Raw genomic sequence first — 27,258 nt, 5'->3', positions numbered from 1 at the left:
TAAATTGATACTCTTCGACTCCACCAAACAATAAAATGAAAATAATTTACACACTACGTTTTCTTGGATATTGCACTATTACTCATACCACTTCTTTTCAATATTTTTTCTCCTTTTAAATTAAAATAAATTCTACATAAGTGAAGTTCTCTATTCCACTCCTCATCTCTTTGTTTTTAACCCGCAAGATTAATTGTACAGAGACATACAAAAATACCATGGACCTCTGAGAAAATCTATATCTGGGGCGCCTACAATAACGATATCAGGCAGTTTAAAAATAAAATGATAAGAGTAAATATTTACATTAAATCATGAAAATACTTCACTCACATCAAACGATGACATAAAATCAAAGGTCTTTTATATACTGGAGTAATTTCACCATGACTGTGCTACCTTTACTTATTACCATATTAACAAACTTTCAGTAATTGCTGAAAGTAATATCAATCTGACTTAAATGATATCCTTCGATCCACCGAATGGGAGTTATGACTAAATTAAATAAGCCGAATCACCTATTTAACAAGAGATAACTTTTTCCTTACTGCGATCATTACGAAAAGACTTTCAATAACTAAGGCAGGAGCGTTTAATAAATGTTTTATCACTCAGGAGACTTTAAAAGTATCCATCGATTCATGCCCTTAAAATCTAAACTCGGCATTTTCATCGAAATGATTAGTAGGGAACTCAAACAAACCAAAAATTCTTTTGAACACACTTACATCAATACTTCAATAATACATACCTTGCTGTTCTTTGTTGGCTCAAATTCTTCTCTCATAATGGGACGAATGCAGTTTGCTCAAATTCTGGATCGCTCGGGAAATTGAGAACAGACACCTTGGGCCCCATCTTGTAATTTCCTCGGCACTTAAAAACACTACGGCAGTTAGACTAATTGCACTACATTTTACAATTTACTAGAACTTCAGTAACAACCACTTCTACCGTAGAACGAACCACTGCTAAAAACCTCTTTATTTTCTTCGAATTATAGTTGTATTTCCACGTCTCACTCATTTAAGTGACTTTTATTTTTCTCTTCAACAATCCCACTATCCTTCCATCAACAACACCCAAACAACATTTGTAACCCCACTCGTCCTGACGTCACCGACGTCCTCTGCTTGCTTGGTTAGGCCTATTGTCTCGGTGGCTACGATGGAATCCAATCTTGAAAATGGCGGGGACAAAAACTCGGTCTCCGCCAACCGTGTACCCAATACCTAGGATATATAAAGCTAGCACCCAGTACAGGGGTCATCGGCCCTGATTACGATGGAAATGGATTTCCGGCAGCGCGAAAAAGCTAACTTTTATGATAAACTGGTTTAAAGTTCAAACAAAATGGATTTATTACGAAATTATTGTTTTGAATCCCGCTTGATAGCAGCTCCTGTTAAAGCTACCACTATAAATACTGTATAAATGTAAATTCTATGGCTATCACTCTACCATCTCTTTGCCACCAAACAGACTTGGCTTTCTCCTATCATATGATGCAGTCGTTAACTCTAAATTTTAATTGTTGCCACTTACGCCCCTTTGCTTCTAACTGCCTCGTAAGTGAAATACATTTGCTTGTTACTTTTTAATGATTGCATTAAGATTAACATAGATCTTCTCTGATTTGCTGTCTCCAACATTTGGAAATAATTTTGTTTTTAGAAGGGCGTAACTGTTGGATAAATCCGGTCGAACATATTAGGCCACATGGTTCCTCATTACCGCTTGTGTTAAGCGGCATTTTGATTCGTAGTTTTTAGTTATGGTCGGTAATTAAAGTGAGAAATAATATAGCAATAATTATATATTTATTAAATAAATATTATTATAATACAAGATATTAGGAAATAGAGTTAGTACATTTAGTGCACAATTCATAAATATTCCTTTGGAGACATAACTTAATTCTTTTGATGGTAGGAATTATATACCAGTTAGCGGTCGCTTTCAGCCTATGTATTGGCTCAGGAGCTGCCCTTGTAAAGGAGTGCTCTGAGAGATTCCTTTCACTCTGCTGAATAAATACTCGTTTGCTGTATTATATCGCTCTGTAAGCACTGAGCAAGTGTTCCTTCCGCTAAAAAAATGGCCCTCACTGTGAGAGTTCACTGTGGGCACCCATTCAGTTCGCTCCGAAGGCACTCCATCGGCTGAATGTGCCCTATGAATTTGGGAGGAATATGGAAATCTAGCTTTTGTTGATCATTGATTGATTCAAAATCAATGAAATTTTTCTAAACGCCTGATCCTTGAGCAAATCTTTTTCTTGCTTGATTATTTTTTCTAATGTAACGACAAAAATTCAATAAGCATTCCATTAATTTACGAATCAATAGCCCGATTTGACTTCCTTCGTTCTCTTTTTGGATAAAAATAAGGAAAATATTTTGCACGACCGTGGCAGCCTTTCCAAGGAATTGCAATTATTTTTTATATACTCATCTGTTCTAAACCTTCACATTATCGATCAACAGTTATTATCGCGTTATTGAGATGAGTGAGGCGATTAGAGCAATGTGTTCCGCTGGTCAAAGCGTGTCTTGGGCCCAGTTTCGCGTTAGCTGATATGGATCATATTAAATATATCACTCTCCTAAGTTTTGGAAAGGTATTTACATCCTCTAGGAGTCATTTCAGTGCCATAAAATTAAATATTGTGATATATATCTCTATCTAATAAAATATCGTAATTCTTTTCGTATGAGACCCCACATTTTTCGCAAGAATTCATAGAATCACCTTCAATCATAGATAGATCTTTTACCTCAACTTAAGTCAAAATACGTTGGTAAATATGCAACGTGCTTTTGAAAAATAAATTGATGGCAGTCTCTTCTCGCGAATGGCGAAAAATTGTTATCTCCAACTTCATATGAAACGTATTTCTTAGAACTTGAAGTGCACACGGAGAAAACTCAGTTCAGTGTATTACGCTATCAAACTCGCGATCGCGGAACCCTTGACGACCTGATCATCACACGGGTCTTGCACTTGGGCTAAGTAGCACAAAATTGTTCTGGTATCGGTTGCCTGTGATTTTGCTCACAGATTGCAAATCATCTAGCATCTAAAGGTAGTCGTCAGTTTCTTGTCACTTATGCCTAATTTTCGTGAACGTTCTTACGAGATGCAACCTCGATGAAGGTGTTGGGGAATTTGACGTTTGGTGTTGCTGTCAGAAAAAGGCAGCCTACAGCTTAGGTCATTTGCACCATAGAAGAGGTATTAGGAAGTAAGGGTGGAATCCACCTGTTCTTAATAAAAGGTGCCGAGGGGACTACTATTTTACTTATATGATGGGTAGAGTGCTGCACTTGAAGTGCCCTCCAAATAGCACTCTATTAACCCCTTAAAACTCAACACAAATACCTTGGTTTCAATCCATATCCACGGGGTGGAAAGCTAACACACGAAACAGATCGTCCGATATAATCCCCTTATTCACTCCTTCCAAACACACGTGAGGTGGCGAGCAGGTTATCATGGTGTAGGCAACCAATTTAGCGTTACGAACGAGAATAGGTCCCCAGTTGTTCAAAACGTAAATGTTTCTAGAAAAAGTCTTTTACTTCACATTTCCCGCAAGCTCCTTCTGGATTTGCTCCAGGGACTTTCCCTTGGTCTCGGGAAGGAAGAAGATGACGAAGGAGGCGGCAGCTGCGTTGAAGCCGGCGAACATCCAGAAGGTGGCGTCCGAGCCGATGGACTCCTGCAGCGAGGCGAAGGTGAGGGTGACAATGAAGGCGAGCACCCAGTTGGTTCCCACGGCGACACCAGAAGCGATGCCTTTCACGTTGGGCGCGAAGAACTCGCCGATGAGGGCCCACGGAATGGGTCCGAAGCCAAGCGAAAAGACGATGATAAAGACGGCCAGGCTCACCAGTGGTAACCAGCCGATTGCCTTGGCGGCATCCGAAGGTTCCAGTCCTGGTCCTCGGATCTGAGAGCATAAATTTTCGAAATGTAATTTTTGATCAAATCACAGGTGTTTATCTGGACTAAAAATATAGGAAAAGGTTTTAACCACCGAACTTTGGGATGGTTGAGTTCATTATGAAGTAAATACTAAGGTATTACAAGCATATTCCTCAGTGGCGTAGCTAAGGGGGAGATCCGGGGGGTCCGGGGAGGTCCGGATCCCCCCTCCCGAAATATAAAAACACATATAATCTGAGGTTTCAGGCGAGATGAAGTGGAAACGTGGCATAATGAAGAGCAGGAGATATTTCCACAATTTTAAATTTATTGTTACTACCGGTTTCGCATTACAGCATCATCAGATTATACAGTACCTGATGATGCTGTAAAGCGAAACCAGTAGTACCAATAAATTTAAAATTGTGGAAATTGCTACTGCTCTTCATTATAAAAACACAATTATTTTCCTTCATAAAAGAAAACAAAATATTGAACAATCGTGGATTTACATAAGATTTATTGGAATAAAGAAGAAGAAAAAAGAAGTTTTTTTCGGTTATGAAAAGTGTTCAAATTAGTTTAAAACACTCTGCATGGAACCGTGTTTTTCAAAAAATTTCCTCTTGGTTTTAGACCCCCCGAACAAAATTCCTGGCTACCTCACTGATATACCTCCCTGATTCAATAAAATCCGACCTGGTTTATGGTGACTCGGTGACGTTTTCTAGGTTGTAAATACTTTCGGAGTCAGTTTGCAGAACATTTAATTTAAGAAACACAGATGCAAACATTAATTAGGATTAATCCGCCTACATTTAATAAAATTCGACCAGGGTTTCGGCAAGTCGCCGCCATAGCAGTAATCTAGCTGTACTGCACTAGAAATTGGCTCTTATTTGCTGAAAATCGAGATTTCATTAATCAACTGGCGAGGTGGTGCTCATATGCGGAATTAGGGAGGTGGCACGTGCCCTCCCCAAGCGCTTATAAAACGGATATTTTCTTTAATACGGTCCTTTTATTATTACGTTGGTTTTATTTTGTGTAATCAGTAAAGATACGTGAAAATCGCACTTTTATTTTTATTTTATCGCACTTTCAATAACAGTTTATCGCGTTTTGTAGCGTCTATTTTTTATTTTCATAATGAGGTAGATGACGATAAAATGTAGTGAAACACAGCTATATGAAAAAATACAGAATATTTTAAATAATTTTGTTGTAGAACAGTAATAAATTAACGAATAAGACGTATAGAAGCGGAGGTGTAGCTTGCCCGCGCCCACTTGTAGTTCGCGGCCACGTAGAGTCCCAGCCAACTAGCAGCTGGCCAGTCGCTCACATGCTTTAAGCGGTGAGTGTCGGCGGAGCATTTAAACTGCGCTCGGCACAAAATGTACAAATTTTGCCGTCGAAAAGGCAAATTTGCATAAAAATATCATAAAAGTCCAGTCATCGCATCTATGTCGCATTTATTTGCGCAAATCGCATCTATAAGGCATTTATCGCATTTACGATTTTCACGCATCTCTAGTAATCAGTAATAGAGTTAAATGTAGAAGGAGCTTGAAAAGCTTTTCTTTCGCACGTGAAGTCAGGTATCAAAAGTGAAGGATATACCCCTAGTAAAATCAAAAGTGAAGGTAGCGAACCTAGACGTTATGAAAGCCATGAAAATCATTAACGCCACAGTGAAAATTATCCTTGCTGATTTATCTGTAGTCGATCGCGAGTTAATAATAAAAAAGTATAAGTTGTCTGAAGTAAACATAAAAAATGTCGCTGTTATCTATTTTACATATTAATATTTTAATATTAGCAACTTTTATATTGGAATAAAAAGTAATATTTCCCACAGGAGTTGTTGTATGTTGTTTTTTAATCTCAAATAAGAGAAGACCGTTTGCTTGTCAGACCCTTGTTTTCCCCCCAGAAAAAATCTGGAAAATTGCCTTCGGTGGTGCTAATGTTGGTTTGAACAGTTATGGCTAAACGAAGGAGTTAGACTTGCCACCTTGTAAGTGTAAAAGTAATGCCTTGCCTTAAAGTAAGCACCGAGGGCGGCCAGACAAATGGACATGACGACGGAGGAGAGGATGAGCAGCACCCTGCGACCGGCGCGGTCCACCAGACCCGCCGCCACCGTAGTAAACACCGTCTGCACAACACCCACGATCACTGGACTCACAGTTGGTGGAAGTCCACTCCCGGCAGCCTGTAGAAAAAGAATGAAAGAAGAGTTTAGCGTGATAAGTGATAGATACCCAAGCAGCGGACCATGGATATCTAAATAAGACTGATGGGAAAAAGGGTGGAAAGAATTTGGGAAGGACATACCAAACCCCAGCTTTGTTGGAAAAAATGATCACCAGTTCAAGATAAAGTGCCGATCACAAAGGACAAATGCGAAGCTGTTCTCCTTCTTGAATAGGACCATAAGAGACTGGAACGATCTACCAGCAAAACTACTTGAGTCCTTCCCGAAAAATTTACACAGTTTTAAAAAGCGGTTGAATAAGTAGGGACCGAGGGCTTTTTATAATGTTTTCTATTGTTTTTTCAAATGTTTTCTATAATTTTTTCAATGTTTTCTTTCATCATATGTACATGTTACCACCAGGCCAATGGCCTACTTGTAACAATTTTAATAATGATAATAATATACAAAACACGTTGTTATTACACGATGGATATTTTGACGTTACATAGACATCCAAGTTGTAACATCCCTGATATTAAAAAAATGTTATTCCAAATGTTACCCACGGTAGTATATGTTATGCATGGAATTGAAGAGCACAAATGTTTTTTTTTTGTTTTTTGTACGTCAGGGGATTACCAAAAACCATTATATGCACACCCATTATATTCTCATTATATGTTGTGAAGATATCGAAGAGATGTTGTAATAGGGACCTTCATGTCCACTGTTGGGACAGTGCTGCAACGTTGTTTGGCGGGTCCTTTGGATGTTTGACTGATATCCATAAGACGTTAATTGGATTAACATCGATGTTGCACGGATTTCAAATTTATACGCCGACTATGTTGTCTGGATGTTGTTGGGATATCGATTGACGCTTGGGTATGAACGAGATGGTGGTGGTAAAGTATGGTGTTTTTAAAAGCAACAATAATGGGTAATATTAACAAATAATAATTAAATTGTATTTACGTTTTCGTAGCGAATAAATAGTATATTTAAAAAAAGCATGAGCGTCCACACGGCGTTATTGGCCATAGTTTGTTGTTTTAACAATTGAGAAATAATAACGAAAACTTTGAAGAACCAAAAATTTGTTTTCACGAATAATTCTAAAAATTGCTCCTTTGCTTCCCATCCCTAGCCTAGTAATTAGAAATAACACTCTCTCGTAACCTCATGTCCACTTTCAGTAGTCACTACAGTATCTTTTAAATTTTTGCATGCGAAATAGGTGTACTCAGTATAGGAATTAGCTTTTAATCGATATAGTTTTATATAGTCTGGTATTGGAAGCAGTATTTTTCATATGTCTTCAGACTGTACGAAAAAACTAGTCAGAGAAATGATATTTAGTGTGCCAAGCTAAGGTGGAGACTTAACGCAAATTGAAGTTAGAACATGGCAACCTCTTGCTGTTGAGAGGGATACCTGGAGAGGAGTAAGTGGCTAAGAAAGTACAGGTTCTTTTTGGTTTAAATCCCATTTGATAAGGTATTTTGCGTAAGTATACCAACATTTATGCATTATCTCGTCAGCCACGGCGTATGACTGGGACAATATTATCATAGCACAACAACAATCAACTGCCCATAGGCAAAATGTAATCGACGCGTCAATATCTTTCACATCTCTAGTCGGGACCAACTCAATCCTTGAAAATGCTGAGCTCATCTTCTCGCTCCTTGTAATTTTTAGCATACGGAGTTGCTTTCATTTGTATGCTACTTATGTCTCAAATTTAATTTTCCCTTGCAATATTTTTACAATTTTGCAGCGCTCCTAAGCTTTTAGCGTGGACCTATCCTGAGACATACTTGAGGAATCCTTGTGTCTTTGAATTATTTTATGCTTCTCACAGAGAGTCGGAAGTTTTATTGACAGGAATTTAGCAAAAGTTTGAATCTGCTCTAATGTTCATTTAAGCTGGCGCCGTCTTTAGCAACTAAATTAACTTATACAATTGTACACAATAATTTACAGACGGGATTTAAAAGTTCATCGTGCGGATGTGGAAAGTCGCCGAGAGCCAGGGTGTCTACATAAAAATATTGCTGTAACCATGACCTTTCCAAAGATGTATCCAACAATGTAAATAAATGTCATATTTAATGACAAAAAATTGGAGGCCTTACTTTTAAGTTTACCCTCGATGCATGTGGAAAAATGGCTTCAAGAAGGTACCTTAAAGTGAGTTATGTGTAGAAAGTCTCACCTGAAATATTGTGCCAGTGTAAAATATAACTGCGTTGACGCCACTCAGTTGCTGGAACACCATGATCCCCAGGCATATGACAAAAGCCTTCCTGTTCGCCCTGGACGCGATAATGTCCCTCCACGAGGTGTTCTTGCTGGCGGCGGCTTCTTCCTCCACCAGGGCCTGGATGTTCGCCAGTTCAGACCCCACGTCTTGCCTCCCTCGCAGCCACGCCAACGACTTGCGAGCCTCCTCTCTCTTTCCTTTGCCCAGGAGACATTTGGGAGTCTCGGGCATCCAGAAAAAGGCGGCGCAGAAGACGATGGGGAACGTAAAGCAGGTCCAGGAGAGGGCAACGTAGTTCTCGGCCAAACCGAGAAGGTAGACCACGAGGATTCCCATCGTGGTGAGCAGCTGGAACAAGGCGCTCAGGGTGCCTCGGACGGAATCTTCTGCTATCTCGGCAATGTACATAGGAGCGACGACGCATGAGGCACCAGTTACGAGGCCGCTGATGAACCGGGCAGCGTACAGGACACCGACGGATTTAGCGAGGGCGAGCATCAACCAGGAGATCACAAACGGGACGGCCATGAAGAGAAGGAGCATTTTCCGGCCGACCCTGTCCGCGAGGGAGCCGGAGGGCAGGGCCCCGAAGATGGCCCCAAGGGGCAGCAGCGCCCCGACCCAGGAACCCTCGAAGTCCGACACGGGGCATTGGCTTCCAGGCGACTTCAGTAGGTCTATCGCCGGTGATGTCCAGGCCAGAGCGCAGCCTCCAGACAAGGCCACGAGAGTGGCTGTATCGTGATGGGAAAGTAATAATATAAATTTCAAGTCAAACCATGCAAATATAAAATAGAAATAAATTTAAATGTGAAAAATTACCTCTAAGAAGATACAGGGGTAAATTTTTCACCCAAAGTTCCCGAAAATGTGACGATGTTCTACTCTTTATGCCCTCAAAATTTCAATATGAAAGTGTAAATATTGAATTAACGCGCAATTCACTACAGTTTCGGCATCATCACTGCCGGCATTACCGGTTCATTGATTAAGCACTCAAATATGAAATTAATCTTCTAATCTTTTAGGGATGAGAATTAAGATATAGATGTATAAGATCGATCAAGGCTTGCGGCTCTTTAAGGATCTTCGAGTGTGAGAATGTGTACATACCGACGTTACGACGAATGTGCATAGTCGCCGGACGTTCGATATTACATTCATAGGTGACTGTTTCTTAATTCACTATTTTTAACAAATGTAAAGTATTATGTGCATTTTATAGATTCCAATGGTGGTTATAAGAAAGTAGAGGCATAAAATCAACTTTTTTATAATTATACTTACCAGGCAATATATATGAAGAACCTAATCAATGTGGCAAGTATTAATTTTCAATAATTCAGATGAAATTTGTATGCAATTATGGAGTGCGGTTGAAATGGATATTTGGTATAAGCTAATGATGAACAAATACAAAGCTAATTGGTTATCGTCTCTTTAGTTTTTACTGTGAATTACTAATGAAATTTTCTAGTGGCATCACGTTAAACTTTTTAATAAATTGAATAATTTTTGCTTCATTACTTCTCTGCTTTATTATTGCTATACTTTTTGCATTGTCCCAGTTTTCAATGGTACTGAATCGCCTTATTATATTACCTTTATTACCTTCTCTCTGATTACTCCTTTTTTATACTGAAGGTAACATGTATTTCATAAAAAGATGAAAATAGTATGATGATTTAGTTGCAGAATACTTATCGAGCAACGATTCAAGAAATCAGAACTATTTAATTTCATTAGAACGGGGAAAATAAAATTAATTTTTAAGACCGTTGCAATATCCCTTTCGGTGACTTTTAGTTCTTAAAGTTTTAAGATCTAAGGAGAAAGGCGTCTGTGCTTTCATCACGAGGTATTGTTCAAAATGGACTTGATACACGTACAGCCATCGTTCATTTACCATCAATCCATCATTCAGCTTCTTGTCTCATAAAGAAAAATATCAAGTGTTCGCATAATTCAATGGTCATTCATCTAAGTTGACTACAGAATGCATTACTACATTGATGTACTCATCTAGCTAAGGAATCGAATTTTCGAGCGCATGTTTCGAAGTTTTTCAGTTACGTGTACATGGCCTATGTGCAGTGGCGGCGCATGCGTATACGCATGTTAGCAAGTGCACACCCAAAGATGAATGAATTATAAAAGAAAACTATTCCTTTACAACGAGAAGGATAAAAATCCTGTCTGCATATGCTAGAAACATGAACGCTACAGCTATCTCCTTTTCGAATTCACCGCTCTACAAGTGGCATCGCGCCGGGCCAAAGGCATTGGCCGGGCGCATTTTCGGTCTATGCGATCGCTTGATGGTGCTCTGGCGGGACGAAGTATGCGGGGGGGTATATGCAGTTCAAATGGGTGATGGGAGCAGACTCAAAACGATGCGAGTGCGCACGCGCATATTTTTGGTGAGTGACTCGCAGGTAGTGTAGTGGTGTAGCCGCCACGTACACTACCTGCGACCAGGAACCTAGTCCGTCTACAGAGTCATCTGTATGGCCGTTTTCTACAATACTTCCTCATAGGGTGTAAGGAAAGGAGAATGAATTTCGCCTACCGTCACTTGTAAAAGCGTGTTTAGAATAATTATTTTCATGCATGCTAATATTATTTCTGTTCATGCAATTTTAAGGTTAGAATATGCCAGTGATATGTTTTGCTTGCTATGTATTCTATTACGACGAAATATGATGCTCATGGATTAGTATTAACATAATATAATTAAATCATCCTATATCTGCTCTAATGTACACCCTAGATAAATTACCACCAGCCGCCACTGCCTATGTGGAAAAATTAATGCATGCTTTGGTATGTTCGATACTTCAGGTTTATATTTATAAATTTCACATTTCATGGTTTTGCTACAAATATGAAGGACCGAATAGCGCTTCTGTTATTTTTGTAGCACACCCTTTCCATCAAGGCATAGAACCTCCTTAAGAGAACTCATCATGCTTGCTCGACCGGTCGTCTTTCTTCCTTGATGTCCCACATTATTTCTTGTTTAAAACTTGCGCTATTATCATGAAATGGTCTGGCCATGCACAGTAGCCGTATCAAATGTAATCTGATTATCAGATATGAAAACTTTACCTACCTCAATACCCGTATATTTTCATCGCCTACATTTCCATATTCGTGTAACGTGTATCATAATGAAAATTTAGGTTTATGCCTGTTCATATTAAGTTTTCGTACTTTATGCCTACTTATTAAGCCCCATATTCATAGTTTCACGAATGAATGTACCTGCTCCGGCCGCCAGAAACTGCGGCATCTTCTTCCCAGGTTCCGTGTTCGGCACTTTGCCGGCTTCATGGTCGTTCATTCCCGCCATTAATCGTGTTGCCATTGGTATGTATAAGTGAACAGCTGAAGGGAAGCTACTCTAGCTCTCTCACTCCTTTTACTTCAAGCAGTGTTGAGGGTGAGAAGTGGGTGATGTCAGTCGTCTGATAGTTGCCTTGATCAGACGTCGGGGTGGCACTGAAAGGATAAAAACCAGAGGTTTCATTAATTAATGTTACTTCCAACTAGAAAAGAGTATTATTTGCACTACAGAGTAAATCAAAGTTAAACAAAGGTTATCTTATTTTACCTTATATGTTAGTGGTAAAAATACTTGGATTCCATTAGCTGAAAAAGTTGTAGAATTGGTGTCATACCTACTAAATATTTTTTTATAGTTGTTGAAAGTTAATTTTATTCCCGGTATATAGTATTATGAGTCGCGGAGTGTCTGCAAACTATAATCTGTAACTTAGGTTCTCTGAAATGTCGATATCGTTGACGATTATAGTTGTAGTTTATTTGCAGTCAGATTCCACAAGTGAATGGTCAGGTTAAAATGGCACACGTGAAACCAATTTCCAGATAAGCGTGTATTTCTATGCGGAAAATAATTAATCTAAGAAGGAAATACAAATTTCTTTGTTTTCTTTATTATTTACAATACTACTGCATTAGTAGTTCACCTCTGATAAGTCAAGAATTCTTTTTCGAAATAATTTTCATGATTTTTTAAATGGTTTATTTACGAGGTAATCGTACTAATGATTCCATTTCTTGTTCTTCATTGTATCGTTCAAGTGGTTCTGATCCGTTAATAAGGATATTATAGTTTAAATCAATGACACTTTCAACCCCGTGTATAACTCGCATGGATTTTAAAATTATTGAAATGATTTACCCTTTGTAAGTTACGCTTCGATGGCTCGTATTTTATAGTTAGCTTTATTGTGTAGTGGATAATTATTTTAGATGAATTTCAATAACTTTCACACAAGAGAAAAATTAAACAACATTTTTTTCTCCATATTTTGAGACAGGCTAATATTTATTGAAAACCAGACAACTTCCTTGAAGCCTCTTGTCATGAAGCCACTTTGTCAACTACAAAAATGGTTTGGGCCATCAAAGGTTATAGGCTAGAAGGCTAGAGAACATTATGCGTCATTTTTGTAAAAACAAAATTTCTGGGGAAAATATTTCTCTTGTACGTCTAATACATGAAAATAAAGATGTAGGGGTGTTTAACTTTTCTGGGTACTATGTTTTCAAATATATACTCGGATCTCAGCCAACAATTCGTCCAATTTAAATAGACCACTTCAGAGTTTCAACCAGTATTTACTAGCGTAATAATTTATTCCGCCAAAATATCTGTGTAAAATTGGCAACAAGGGGTTGAAGATTGAAGTTTGAATCCATGTAAAATCTTGCTAATATAAACCGTACCGAAGAGTGAAAGTCAGTCAATATCAATGAAAATCTGGCCCTACTTTTCCTGAGAGGTGATGTTACAAACAATGACCAAATCTCTATGTACCTAGAAGAATCATACATGGGGATCGGGTTGATGTGGTGGCTAGAGTGTTGGCCTCCCACCCCGTGGGCTCGGGTTCAAATCCCGGCGGTGGCAGAGAATTTTCGGACACTACCCGATCCCTGCTTGAATGTTGTGTGGAGGACATTTCAAGCGCAACTCTCCGTCCGACGGATGGGACGTTAAACCGTGGTCCCCTTGGCACCTTTCGTTAAGAGCAGGCTAATGGCGACGCCGGGTTTCTCTCCACCTTTCCTTCCCTTCCCTCCCGTCTTGGCGCAAATGACCTAAGCTGTCGGTCGCCTCCCCCAAATACCATACACCAGAAGCATATATCTTGATAAAAATGATCAATTGATTTATCGAAATAAATACACCGGACTAAGTCAGTTAGTTTTAGGAAATAACTTGCACCATCAAAAGCTTCGTTTGTTTCAGGACGTGTTTCCACACTTATCCAAAGAAATTGCCAACTTAATTGTGAAATAGCACATAGCACTAACCTTTGGCCGTTGGCGATAGGCTTGCAAAAAAATCTCTGCGGATAGCTCCTTACTGTTGTCGGGTCTAGAGAGTTTCTGCGCGCCGATAGAACGAAAGAAGGCAGAATAGAGACGGAGCCCTTACGAAAGAATAGAAGAAACGATGCATTGCAATGCGAGAGCACCAAGTCAAGGCTTCGATGCATCGTGAGATGGGTACTTTATCAGCGGTTGTCCTTTGCTTCCATTGAAAAAATATATAAATTCACTGACGCGCCTGAATATGTTGGGAATAGACAAAAACTATTCGCTGCAGTGCAGAAGCCTTGAAGAATTGGTACTGGTGAAGGATGCTGAAGTTAAACTAGTACAAAGATAATAAATATTTGATGGCTTCCTCGTAATCCATTCCTAAGTTAATTTTATTTCAATCATTAACTTCTCACTCTATCCTCGTCCTAATTTCAAATGGGCCCAGATATCCATTGTACCTCATCCTTCTCGCAAATCATGTGATCTCTTTTCAAAAAATAATGCGAAATTATTTTTATATAATCCTTCAGTTATTTTAGTTTTTTTAAATCCAAATATTGTTTTTGTACGGTGGCAACAGTGGTATTTTAATGTTAAATTGCACGTAATACGTCGATCTGAAATTATTCTTAACGTCTGTAAAACCAGAAAAAAATTAATACTAGAATTAGGATCTCAGAGGCAATGAAATTCAACATGAAAAACATTTTTTAAGCGGTACTCAAATATTCAGCGGAGAAGTTGACACGAGATTTAAACTTCTAAGCTGAATATTCGCCATACCGCGAAAGCCTACACACGGTATTCAAATAATTTAGCTTCTTTTTTTTTGGATAAATATGCATATGCAACAGCACTACTCAATGTAAAATTTGAGTTTTTCACGGCGTATAGACTTAAGGCAGCGGTTCCCAATCTTTTTTTCTTCCCGTGCCCCTCTATATGGATATGACTAATATCGTGCCCCCAAAAATGCAACGCACACCTTTTATTGCATAATTTCACTACCAATAGGTGACACTTTTAGTTATAAAAATTTTATAAATAGAGACTTTTTTAAATAACCTATATAATATATGTACATATTTCCTGATTAACCCATTATGACCCAATGCTGTCTTTAAGTAACACCAAAAATGTGCACACTTACAGCTCCGTTCAGGAAAGATGAAAACTACGTGATCTTTTATCCTGTCACGTTTAAATGCGAAATATGTAGCTGCCACAATAATTATAATTGAGTGCAAAATTTTAACATTTTTAGAATGAGTAGTCTTGAAATTTTATTTCTCCCAGAAGCAGCACTGGGTTAGAAAGTGTTAAGATTAGTTCCTGGCGTCCGCCATTATCGATTATTTTCGGCGTACCCCCGACTGGTTCGTCGCAAATTATCTACTAAAGTAAATTTTCCAATTGATCCAGTTCTGACAGTGAAGAGAAGAGGAATCATAACTAGCGACTTACACTTTATGAACTTTTATGAACAATTCATGGTAAAATAATTTGTTTTCGTTATTCAGGAAAAATTCTATAATGGTAAGTTATTTCAATTTATTTGGAATTCTAACCGTTGAGCATGACCGGGTTATCTATCATCAGGATGTAAGTTTGTGTATTTCTCTTATTCTATTTTCTTGTAAAACCATGAGAAAATTACAGCTATAAGATTTCCTGTTGACCAGAGCTTTCGGAGAACGCTTCACCGCGATGATCTCCCTACCGTAAAATGAAAAAACCTCTCAGTTCTTGTATGTATCAAGCCATATTGTATAATGAGAAACTGTGACCTAAATCTGGTCATATCTCACAGCTCAGCATTATTGTTCCGCGAGATGAGTGGAAAAGTTTGAGCGCTTGGGAAGGTGGGATGGGTGGGCTTTCCTTTGCATTATCTACATTATGCATATTATCTCTTCACCGATTTCTCCATTGAAAGCTTCTTCTCTGATTACCTTTGAAGAAATCCTCATCCACTTCTACCTTAAGTGGGAAATATTAAGTGTAATTCCGGAGATGAAGTTTATCAAGTGTTGGCTTTGTGAGTATAACGGAGTGACCGATACGTGATTGCAGTAATAATAAATCACTCCAGAGCAGTGGTTTAATCATATTTGAATATACGTCACCGTGGCGACAGTAATATGAAATTCTTATCAAAAATAACCTGGAGAGTGGAAATGGAAATAAAATAATTTTTGTAGCATTGAATATGAAGGAAAAAGCGGTTTTTCATCACCAGAATGACAAGTAAAGTGCTTTTAAATAATTTTTTCAACTGGAAAAATATATTTTAATTTCTATTCCATTTAGTAATCATGTTAAATAGTATTTAATTTGTATATACGATAATCTTAGCTGGTCTCTTCCTATTGATTTATCACATGTAACTTTTACGAAGCATGCGCAAAAATTTAGCTTTTCAAATTGCTGATTTTATTAGACTTCTCTTAGGGGTAGTTTAACGTGCAAAGGCTGGCAATATACGAGTACGAGAATTATCCTGTGAATGCTAGGAGAGAAATTGCCTATTCTTTCTATTCTTTTTATTTCAAGCTGGTTTATGTTCCCATTCAACTTACTTTTATTTTATGCGCAAAACCAGGGATATTTTTTTCAGTAGAAAAATTGCGAAAACACAAAATATTTAAGATTTTATGAAAGCAAAAAAATGACTACATAACCTAATGTTACCTGAGTTAATGACTGTTGCAATCGGTTCAATTTCGATTAAATGTTGAAAATTTTGTATTCAAGAGTTATTAATTTATTTCATTTCATAATCTTATTTATTTTATTTTTGTAATTAATCTTTCTTCATTACTTGGAAAAATTTAGGAGATATTATGATATCCTAAGGCCCACGTTTAGATATTACTTAAAAGACACTATGACAACTAGGCGTTAAACTTCCACGACATATATCGATGGCTAAGTTCTAGCAACACGTATCTCATATTCGGCCGGTTAGAGACAGGTATCTTAAACATAGTGTAATAACATTTAAAAAAATAAAATACAAGAAAAAACTACTCTTTGTTTGCAAATGAATTCTTCTTTTTCAGTTTTATGAACTTATGGTTTTTAATTTCAGTGCATAAGTACAAAAAATTAATCGTTTTTTTGCTCTCCTGAAAAGTTGATATTTTAGAGATACGTGTTGTTAGAACTTAGCCATCGATATGCCCTATCTTTGAGTATCATTCATTTTATCTTTCGTATTATTTTTAAAATACAAATTTTTATGTAACCTGTTTTAACTCAGTGATTCCTTGCGCAGAATACTCTATTTGCGCATGCGCAAAATATGTGAAGAAACCGTGATCATTTTGAAACCATTGCATACAGGCTTGAAGTAAAGATAAATCTTTTTTTTCCCGAGATCCACGCGGATATACTTTGCTGTGACGAAATCCATTGGTACGCTTATGTTACCATGGAAAAAATCTCCACTACTTTTCATTCTAAAAACGTACTGCAACTGATGAGCTTGCTTAAGAATGTGTAACTATGGTGAGCACAAGCACGTACTCAGGAATCGGCCACTCAGATCCCTCATGATTGAGATTACTTAACAATTGCCACTTATCAACACTTATTCCCGTGATTGAAAATCTAGAATCTGATTTCCACGCAAGAGGCGAGCGATGCATTTGGTAATCACTTTATTAGATCGAACCCATTTTTAAGAAAATTGTTTTCCAAGGTGATAATTTGAAGGTGTATTTTGGTTCCATTTACATTAAGGCAGTTATTAACGATGTATGTATATGTATAAAACGTATTAAAATAAACATTTTTTTGAAATCTTTGATCATCATCAATTTGTTTTATTTTGGATTTTTGATTTTTTCGGTAAATTACCTGAAAAACTTCATTGAAATTTTAGCTTCTTAATATTTTACGCTAAATATGAAGTCCATTAAAATATTTTACGCATTCAAAAATTGTGAAGACATCTTGAAAACTGAACAAATCCGAGGTAAATGTTAAAAAATAACAGGGATGATTACCTTAATTAAACTGTATTTGAAATGACGTTGTTAAAAACCTTCGATTTATTTAATTATCGTACCTAAGTCAATCGTGTTAAAAAAATAAATGAATGCAATAATAATTCCCTGGAATGTAGCGAGAGGATTTTCATATGAAAAAAGTCTGTGATTGTGAAGAGCAAACGATTTACGCGACGGAAATCATTAAATTGAGATCACAGGTAATTACGTCCGTAACCGTGATACTTACAAAAACTAATTAAGTATTTTACTTATTTTGCTTTTATTTTAAAATACTTTTGTGAACTTTATGTAGATCCTACCTTAATTACGCTCCGCCATAAATAATCACCACAATATGAATGCCCTCTGCTGGTTTTACTAAACTTCACCAATTTATTCCCGGTACCAATTTCCAATAGGTATATCCAGATACTTCCTCGTTTTTTCCTTTTCTCTTGATATATCATTTTTTATGTCAATATATTTTCTATTGGGCACCTCGCAATTATATAGTTTTTATTCTTCTCATTGTGCGTTTCAATAAGTCCTTTTCGATTTTTTTGGGTTGGAGAGTTTTAAAATATTTTTCTCTTTTCTCCTACTTAACTAACCTACATCGCTAACCATGTGATCCATTGCCATTAAAGCTATGCATCTAATTAATGTATTCAATCTCTATTTTTTATTATCCTCTAAAAACATAATTACACTGATGAGTTAAATATTGTGAACTAACGATCAAGATTTAGCAGACTACGTACTAATGATGCGTATACAGTCGAGAATGTTAAGGCAACGAAATGTGAATGACTCAAGTGGACTGTCTTATTTATAATAAAATCTACTACTGAACCGAAAGGTAGTAGAATATTCAGAAGTAGAATTGTGGGTGTGAAGTAGATGTTTAACTAAGCTATCCAAACTCGGCTATAACCAGCATTTTTCTATTCACGTAGCAGCAAAGTTGAAAACACAGATTTATTACGGTCACCTAAGTTTAGAAACGTCCCTTTTTAACTACGCTACTGCTGGGAAAAGCAATACTAATCCTCCTTGTAGCCCAAAGAACTTATGACCTGGTCCTAAAAAAAGGTTAAATACGGAATTACCGTAACTGTCGAAGGTTTTGCGCGTAAAGAAGGGGAAAAATGAAATTTACTCTGTAAGACTAATTTTTACACCTACAGAATATCGAAACCATGAAGCCAAATTTGTTACAACCTGTTTATATCTCGGCTACAGCTCTGAATTTTCATAGTTAAATCTTCATAGTTTGAAATAGAGGAGCTTGTTTTAATGTTATTCCCTGGGGAAAGCGCGGAAACACTTCGTAACATTTCAGGGTGAAAAGTGGATGCGGGCGATGAGTATCAAATCTCAAATCTATATCGTTTTGTTTCTATGATTGAGTCCTTTCTGACACCTCTCTTGACATAAAAAAATTGAAAAACATTTTCAAACGATTGGACAGTATTGAATTCGATAACAGGAAATAATAAATGACCTGAGGTAAAACGTTGAACGTTGAATAATAAATCATTGTAATGCTCATTGCGTACAGTTATCACACGCTAGCTCTGCTCATCTTCATTGAATATTTTTGCGGTCACAAAGTTCACTACGACAGGTGATTGTAACAGTATTACTTCCTTCCTCAAAGACTCTTTCTGAACTCCGTTGGTGCTTAGATCATACCTAGAGTGAAATGTTAAATCCTTCGCTAGGTATACAAGGTAATACAGTGCTAAGTGTAGGTATACAATCTCAAAATGGTTTTTAAATGAAATCTGGAAATTCTAACATGAGAGAGTGGAATATGTCTATAAGGAAACAATTACGTGCAACATTTTACAAAAATGAATACAATAGCAACCTGGTTTTTTATGTCACAACATCTACATTCAGGATCACCTGAGGATACAATTATCAGGGTAAACCCGGGTCCAATTAAAATTTATTTTTGTGAATAATTGCACCTAATTATTTCATTTCTATTTTAAATCTCTAATCAACTCCATAATACTTGATAGGAACTTTGGAATCCTGCTCCATATTATCTATCTTTCTAGATTTTCGGAAAGCCGTTACAATGGATACTTCGAAAAGAATTCATAAACGCTGAGAGGAAAAGCGAATCGTTTTCATGGCCTTAGCTCGATATTTAGAGTTTCATGATAAAAGATCCTTTATGGGGAGTGTTAAGTAGTAGAGCGTGTGACCAATTGAAGGTTCCCGGACTCAAATGTAGGTCTTTTGATACCTTATGGGATAACCGTGAATGGAAGAAATTCATTGGTTCTTGACTTAGCCCGGGATGGGCTGCACCATCTTAGCCATCAACAGGGTGAAGACTATATGTAAACCTGTCATTAGTCTAGGCAAACTTTACGACGCGGTTAGTTTATCGTTTGCTTGTGTGGTACATAATCACATACATGTGGGATGATTGAACTTAATGCCATCATGCTTCACTTGATGGTTGCCATAATCATTTTAAAAAATCATCAGCAAAACTGGATTATTTCTGAAAGTCCTACGTTGATTAGCATACGGAAACCCGTTTTTTTAAATAAATTTAGTCACCTATAGGATTTATCCCAATATTTGATGTTAAATTTAGTATATTCTTGATTATTGATTCGGAAACAACTGAACTTGAGTCCAATACTCACGTTGATGCCCTCCTTCGAGGTGAGAGGGACGGTAGTTGTAGCCCTTAACAGGGCCACCTCAATGGGCCGCTTTGCTGCAGAAGCTTCTTTCAGGAGGTCTGGCCTTGTTAATAATTCAAAAGTAAAGCACCAAGGTGGACTCGTGCCAAGACTTTTGGTGGAATGACACTGGTCAGTAAAGGATGATACGTTCGTTTGGTTATGTCCACTTGGATTCCATATCGCTGCTCAACAGGTGGTTGTAATAGATCCGTTGACCGAAAGCCACGGAAGAGAAAGGGAACTCTTTTTATCAAGCAGATGCCCTCACGGATGCTGGACACCCACTGGATCTGTGCTAGCGTTAATCTGTGATGTATTTATACGCATGCATGCGTGCAGCGTTTAGGGGATAGATATGATGCCACTGCCGACCCTCTCCCCTCGCTGTTGTTTTTTTTTACCGACTGCGAATCATCCTCGATAAGAACTCGATCCGAAGTTATCCACGGTGTTTACGCTATCGCCTACGTATTTACGAAAGGTCCTTTTTTTGTGGAGCGGCATTTGTTTTTTCCACTTGTTTTTCTGTTTCACCTCATAGCGTGCCGAAGATTGGTTGACGAGGCTCGCTTGTTGACCGCCACAACAAAGCAAATGAAAAAATTCACCTCTACACTCAAGTAAACTTTACCTTCATCTTTGATATTGATGACGCCCTAAACACGTCAAGGCCCGTTAAGAATCTTGAATTTGTAAAAGGTTGCCTACACGAATGCGTCAGATAATTGGTTATTAGCTTGAGTTTTGCTTTATACTTCTATATTTTCAAACTTGGAGTTATTTGGTAGATTCCCTCTCTGCCTTAGTAATCTCTTTTGTCAGCTTTCCAGTGTCTTCCTCAGCAGTTTAAGCCTTCAACCTTCTTGCTTGCTTACAATCCAACGATTTGATTTTTGGGTTTTACTTATCCATGGTAAAATCTTCCAAAATCATTGGCACAATATGGTATGGTTTCGCTAGTAGTGGGTCCTGGTCGCTTTCATAGCGGCGAGGGTATTTCCTATCCTACCCTTCCACTCCTATCCCTACTCTAGAGGCGTCGTCGGGCTCCTACCGCGGCGGATCCCCAATCCTTTTTCCTTCCCATTCCACTCCCCTCCCCGGAAGCGCGGGCGTATCAGTTGAATAGGGTAGTTTCCTTCATCAAAGAAAACGAAAGGCATTGACTGCGAATCGTTACCCACCATTAGTGTTTTCATAATATGCAAATTATTTGGTTTTAGAAATCCCAGTTTAGACGAATGTTAATGATCAATTTTAACCTCATTTGAAAAATGCAGGATTGGCGCCCATGAGATGCCACTCCACATGACGTCACACTGACCTAGATGCTATACGAGTAGTCAGGAGTTTTACATCGTCTGAGGTTACCAATGCATGCATGAGGCACAGAGCTCGGGGAAACATCTCTTTATAATCACCTATTAAAATTGCCTATGGCCGGAGAGTTTCCTTCGTTTGATAGGGTATTAATAATCCTTATTTAAGCCAAGCACTACCTGCTAGCAAGGTACTCTGCCACCTGCTAGCAGTCTGCATCGTAGCGGCGCTCATAGCCTCGAGCCAAGGTGGCCTCACACAGGGGAAGCAGGAACCAGAATTACGTCACACGGGCTTTTCTCAGCATTCATACTTAGCCGTCGCGTTTTCGCGCGCTTGAAATTTTTCACTTTTCATTTAATCGCGAAAAATAGATATCGTCATTTAAAAATCTAAAAGCGAGAAATACTTACTCCGGGAGTAATAATTTTTCGATTTAGGCAATTAAATAAATAGAAAACCACCCTATTACTGGGTCCCGGCTCTGGTGTGTTGTAACCTTCTTAGAACCACCCTTGGGTTCTCATTCGGGAGTGCTTTTGGACATTCTACGAAATGATCTTTGGATTTTTCTCCTCATAGAAAAATCTTCCAATTTCGTAGTTGAATTAAGTAATGGTTTCGCTAGTAGTCGGCCCCGTCGTCCTTCATGGTGGCCTCCCTGGAGGCGTCGACGCTCTCTTATCGCGGCGGTGCCTCCCTCCTTTCTTCCTCCCCATCCAATCCCCTCCCTGGGTGACCAGGCGTTTCAATTGAATTATTGGGTTCCGGCCGCGGTGTGTTGCATCCCTAAAGGAACCCCCTTGAATCCTAATTCGATGTGCTTTTGAACAGGTATTCATGCATATTTTCATCGAGTTCACATCTCCTCTCACAAATCATTCTTACCATACGAGATGTGTTCATAAGATTACGGGAATTCTATTTTTTGGAAAAAATACGTTCATTCATTCGTCTACATTAAAACGTTGACGTCTTCAAAATAGCCTTCATTAGATACTATGCACTTGTGCCCAGGCTTCTTCCTATCCTCAAAACATTCCTCAAATTTGATTTTGGGGATAGTCAGCGATACGTATTAACCCATTATAACCCAATATTTCTTCTAAGAAACATAAAAAATGTATATATTTTCAACTATAATCAGGTAGGATTTAAACTGCGTGTTTTTTTGTGCTGTAAAGTTTAGTTTTGAAATGTGTAGCTGCTATAATAATTATCATTGAGTAGAAAATTTTCACTTTTTCAACGTGAGAAGTCTTGAAAATTAATTTCTCTCAGAAGGTTAGGAGTGGTTAATATCATCTTTACTTGTAAAACGACGGCCTTTTAAGGCTCTCCTTATTTTTGGATATAGGAAAAAGTCACACAGAGTCATATCTGGCGAATATGGAGGCTGGAATTAATTTAACCACTCTTCAGGTGCAGGTACGCCAACCTAATAAAACAAATTGACAATCAGACTCTTCAAACCCGCGAAATTAAAATATTCCCGTTACTTTACGAACAAACCTTGTTAGTACTTCTTTCCCCTAGGCTATTTCTTAAATACTTAATTATTTTCCGTTGAGCCGTGTATCTTTTAGAGATCTTTTCAGCATATTAGACTTCAAAATGTAGGGTTTTTTTTAGCATTCCTTTCATCGGTGGTCTACAAATCTCTTTTATACCGGGCAATACGTCAGATAGATTTTTTGGTTAGTGTTCCATATTTATAAGTCAATATAGTTTATGCCACTGAATTTTTCTGTTCACTGAGGCGTAATTAATTCTGTATAGTACTTCTACCTTCTACCGCCTGGATTTAGTTTGTAAGAGATTATGTGGCAACCATTCTGCTATGGAAATTCTATCCCACGATTTGAATCCGAAATACCAGTCAACCGCGGTATAATTTCTTCCATAAAAATATCCCTCCTAAGCGCTGTTTGGCCTAATATATTTATGCTCACATAGGTTCATAGACTTTCCATAGGTTCATAGAGGTTTTTTTTCTACACCTTGGAAATTGAAATCTATACCTTCCGGCCATTTCAAAAATCAAAGAATAAGTAAAATGTAATTTTACAAAGGTATTTGTAAAGCAAAGATGCTGTAAAGTTTCTCTCTATAAAAAATACATTAATATCCATTGATTGAATATTTTGCGCGTGACAAGATGAAGATAACGACTATGTCGTCATTTTCATAGTTTTTCGCGTGTTCTTCTTCACTCTTTCAACCGTAGAAGCTAAAAGTTTACGTTTAAACAATGTTTGCTGATCCATTATTGTAGTCAAATAAACAATGAGTGAAACAATATTCGACACAACCCCATGGAGACTTTCATACAAATGCTTAAAGTTCAGAGTTCTACTTTTTTTGCGTCGATAGTAGTCCTCTAGATTGCCACATAATAGGGTGGTTTCCTATAATTTTTTTATTGCCTAAATCGAAAGATTATTACTCCTGGAGTGCGCATTTTACGCTCTTAGATTTTTAAATGACGATATCTATTTTTCGCGATTAAACGAAAAGTGAAAATTTTCAAGCGCGCGAAAACGCGACGGCTAAATAGGAATGATGGGAAAAAGTCCATTGTGACGTATTTCTAGTTCCAGCTGTCGGCGAGTGAGGTGACCTTGGGGCGAGGCTCGAGCGCTGATGCGACGCAGGCTGCTAGCAGGTAGCTGAGTACCCTGCTAGCAGGTAGCGCTTGGCTTAAATAAGGATTATTATTCCCCTATCAAACGAAGGAAACTTTCCGAACTTAGGTATTTTTAATGTGTGATTATTAAGAGATGTTTCCTTGAGCTCTGTGCCTCATGCATGCATTGGTCATCACAGACAATGTAAAACTCCTATCTACTCGTATAGAAACTAGGTCCCTGTGATGTCACGTGGAGTGGAATCGCATGGCCGCCAATCTGGCTTTTTTCAAATGGTGTTAAAACTGATCATTGCCATTCGTCTAAACTGGGATTTCTAAAACCAAATAATTTGTATATTATGAATACACTAACGGTGGGTAAGGAATCGCAATCAATACATTTCGTTTTCTTTGATGAAGGAAACTACCCTATTGGTGAGGGAGCAGTGATGAGAATGGCCGCACAAAGGGCTCGGACATTAAATTGCAATAACTTCTTTAGCCATGAATGAAATATAGCAGCGAAGATTCTTCGGTGTATAATATCTTGAAACCGAAAAATAAAAATTGAATGACCAATGGAAATGAACATGAAACCAACAAATGGTGAGCGGAGAAACACTTTTGTGCGAGCGAGCATCTCTTGAGCCTCCTTCGGCCCTCGGCTCCTCATCACACCGCTTCGGGAAACCCAGTGTCGGTATTAGCCTGCTCTTTTACGAAAGGTGCCAAGAAGACTACGGTTTATCATCCCATCTGATGGACGGAGATGTTGCGGTGAACTTGAAGTACCCTCAGCACAGTAGCGGATCCAGATAGGGGCTAGGACCCCCCTGGGTATCCATGTTACACCAGATAAAATGGCAGTTTTGTTTGAACCCCCACTACTGCTAGGAGATCTTGTCCCTATCCTGGATCGGGCGATGCCTCCAGATATAGGGGAACAATGATTGGCTACTTTCAGGTTCAGATCAATCTGTGCAGAATCTCCACCGCCGCTGTGGTTTGAACCGCGGTCTCATTAGGTGGGAAGCCAGGTTTTCGTTTTGTCTTCCTACAGCTTCAACTTAAGTTAACTCTATATTGCTCAAGCTTCTGTTCTTATGGTCTATAGAAATGGTCGAAAGATTCACATCAACAAGATCCACCGTAACAAAAGTAGCAAAATAGTGAATGGGGAAACTGTGTGTCCTGTACATTTCTTAAAGATATTCTTCGAATTGTGCAGCCAACCATCAATAATAATTGGAAATAAAATCTCTCGAATCAAATCTTCGGTTAACAATCGATGAGGAAGAGAAAGTGAGAGTATATTGTACGTTCAAGAATACCGGGACTAGCCACGGTGAAAACTTTACGGAGTGTGAACATGTGAACAATTTTACGTGTACGTTTTATGTTTACAATGTGAACATCTCCATCATTAGCCTTGACCAAGATTCGTACCCGGAGCCCTCGATATCGGGTCGAGTACTTCAGCCAGTTAAGCTGCCAAAGGCGTCCAGCCGCTACCGAAAAACTGTGTAATCCACAAATTTCCACAGCATGGATAGATACACGGGAGCTAATTTGGCTAAAGCATTCGGCCGGAAATCGGGGACTCGGGTTCGAATCATGGTCGAGGCGATTGATATTTCCTACGTGGAATTTTCACACAAATCAATGTATAGCCGTTAAAGCTGCTCTAATAGTCACTATTCTGTTAAATCAACCGGAAAACGCAATTTTGGAGTTTTTATTCCCAACATTACTCGGGATTCCAGAATTATTTTTTTGAATTCAGTTCAAATAAATGGCCAGCCCACCTTCATTCATCAAATTCCTAGCATATTTTAAACTGCTTTTTCACTTAATCACCTTCGAAATAAGGGACAGGGATTGATGAAGATTTATTACTAACACCGGATATTGGTGAGGTTAGGGTGGTACTGATATGATTTGATTTCGTCATGGGAGTTCCTTGGATTGTATGGATTGGGAAAAACTGTGACTAATCGAAGGCTCTAGCGATTATTTACTCACCAAATCTTCGGGATATCAATCAAGTAAATCCTGAAATTGATGTCAACCAAGGTGATCTGCGTGTACGTGTGGGATGTGTCGTATCTGACCTTCCGTTTAGCGGATGTCCCAAATTCAGGTCGTCGCTAGGCCTTCAGGCGATTCCGTTGGCGTCTGATTTGAATGTATCAGAACGGTGTCAAGCGAGCTCTTTTAAGTCTCAAAATTCAATCGCTTGACCTTGAGATGAGTACCTCTGATTACGATCTCTATCTCAACATGGCGAAATCTCGGCGCATAAGACATTTATCATTGTCCGTCCACTCTTGTGACCAGACTGACCAGTCTGTTACATTTATAGAAGAACACCAAATCTGTGTGGGATGAAACGCACAACTGTGATCTGGAAATGCTCATGTAATACTAAAAATATTCCTTTACCTTTGGAGGGGCTGATATTTGGAATATATGTCACCAACAAGTCAAAATTTGAAGAGGAGTGAAGCAATCATGCTTATTGTCACCCACACTATTTAAATGTATACATACATATGTGCATTGAAACAATGTGCGCTGGATGAAGCTTGAAAGAATTAAATGTAAGCGCGAATTATGGTCCATGGGTAGACATTAGATAGCGTTTTTTTTGCAGATAAAACAGCTCCGTATACAGAATGCGAAAACCAAATAGAGATAAAATCATGGTGATGGATATCATATATTATAGAAAAAAACTAAATGTTAAATAAGGCGAATCTTATCTTCTTTAGATTTCTGCCAAAACTAAGTCTTATATGTGTTCCCCACGATAGGGTACGAAGTTATCGTAACGCCTTGATGGCTAA

General features: G+C 38.2%; 1 protein-coding gene across 3 annotated transcripts; it reads right to left on the bottom strand.

The window, feature by feature from the left end:
- Positions 1-1,801: 1,801 nt before the first annotated feature.
- LOC124154196 (facilitated trehalose transporter Tret1-like) lies at positions 1,802-26,582 on the bottom strand. 3 transcript variants are annotated; one of them, XM_046527764.1, is made up of 5 exons: positions 26,435-26,582; positions 11,664-11,900; positions 8,352-9,133; positions 5,975-6,148; positions 1,802-3,955 (listed from the first exon to the last, which is right to left on the bottom strand). In XM_046527764.1, the coding sequence occupies exons 2-5, from the start codon at positions 11,764-11,766 to the stop codon at positions 3,581-3,583; spliced, it is 1,434 nt and encodes a 477-aa protein (XP_046383720.1). In that variant the 5' UTR covers positions 11,767-11,900; positions 26,435-26,582; the 3' UTR covers positions 1,802-3,580. The 3 variants fall into 3 exon arrangements, with proteins under 3 accessions (XP_046383720.1, XP_046383722.1, XP_046383721.1); XM_046527766.1 differs by lacking the exon at positions 26,435-26,582 and adding an exon at positions 20,422-20,763; XM_046527765.1 differs by lacking the exon at positions 26,435-26,582 and adding an exon at positions 13,743-13,849.
- Positions 26,583-27,258: the final 676 nt, after the last annotated feature.

This window comes from Ischnura elegans, chromosome 2 (genome assembly GCF_921293095.1).
Source record: "Ischnura elegans chromosome 2, ioIscEleg1.1, whole genome shotgun sequence".
Classification (NCBI taxonomy): domain Eukaryota; kingdom Metazoa; phylum Arthropoda; class Insecta; order Odonata; family Coenagrionidae; genus Ischnura; species Ischnura elegans.
Note: the sequence above shows the minus strand (reverse complement) of the source record. Positions and strands in the feature narration are given on the sequence as shown.

What these genes read in the sequence shown, in the direction of transcription:
- LOC124154196 (XM_046527764.1), bottom strand. Translation starts at nt 11,766, where the DNA reads ATGGCAACACGATTAATGGCGGGAATGAACGACCATGAAGCCGGCAAA. An exon ending in GTTTCTGGCGGCCGGAGCAG is followed by an intron (nt 9,134 to 11,663) that starts GTACATTCATTC and finishes ATCACGATACAG; the next exon opens with CCACTCTCGTGGCCTTGTCT. An exon ending in ACACTGGCACAATATTTCAG is followed by an intron (nt 6,149 to 8,351) that starts GTGAGACTTTCT and finishes CTTTTTCTACAG; the next exon opens with GCTGCCGGGAGTGGACTTCC.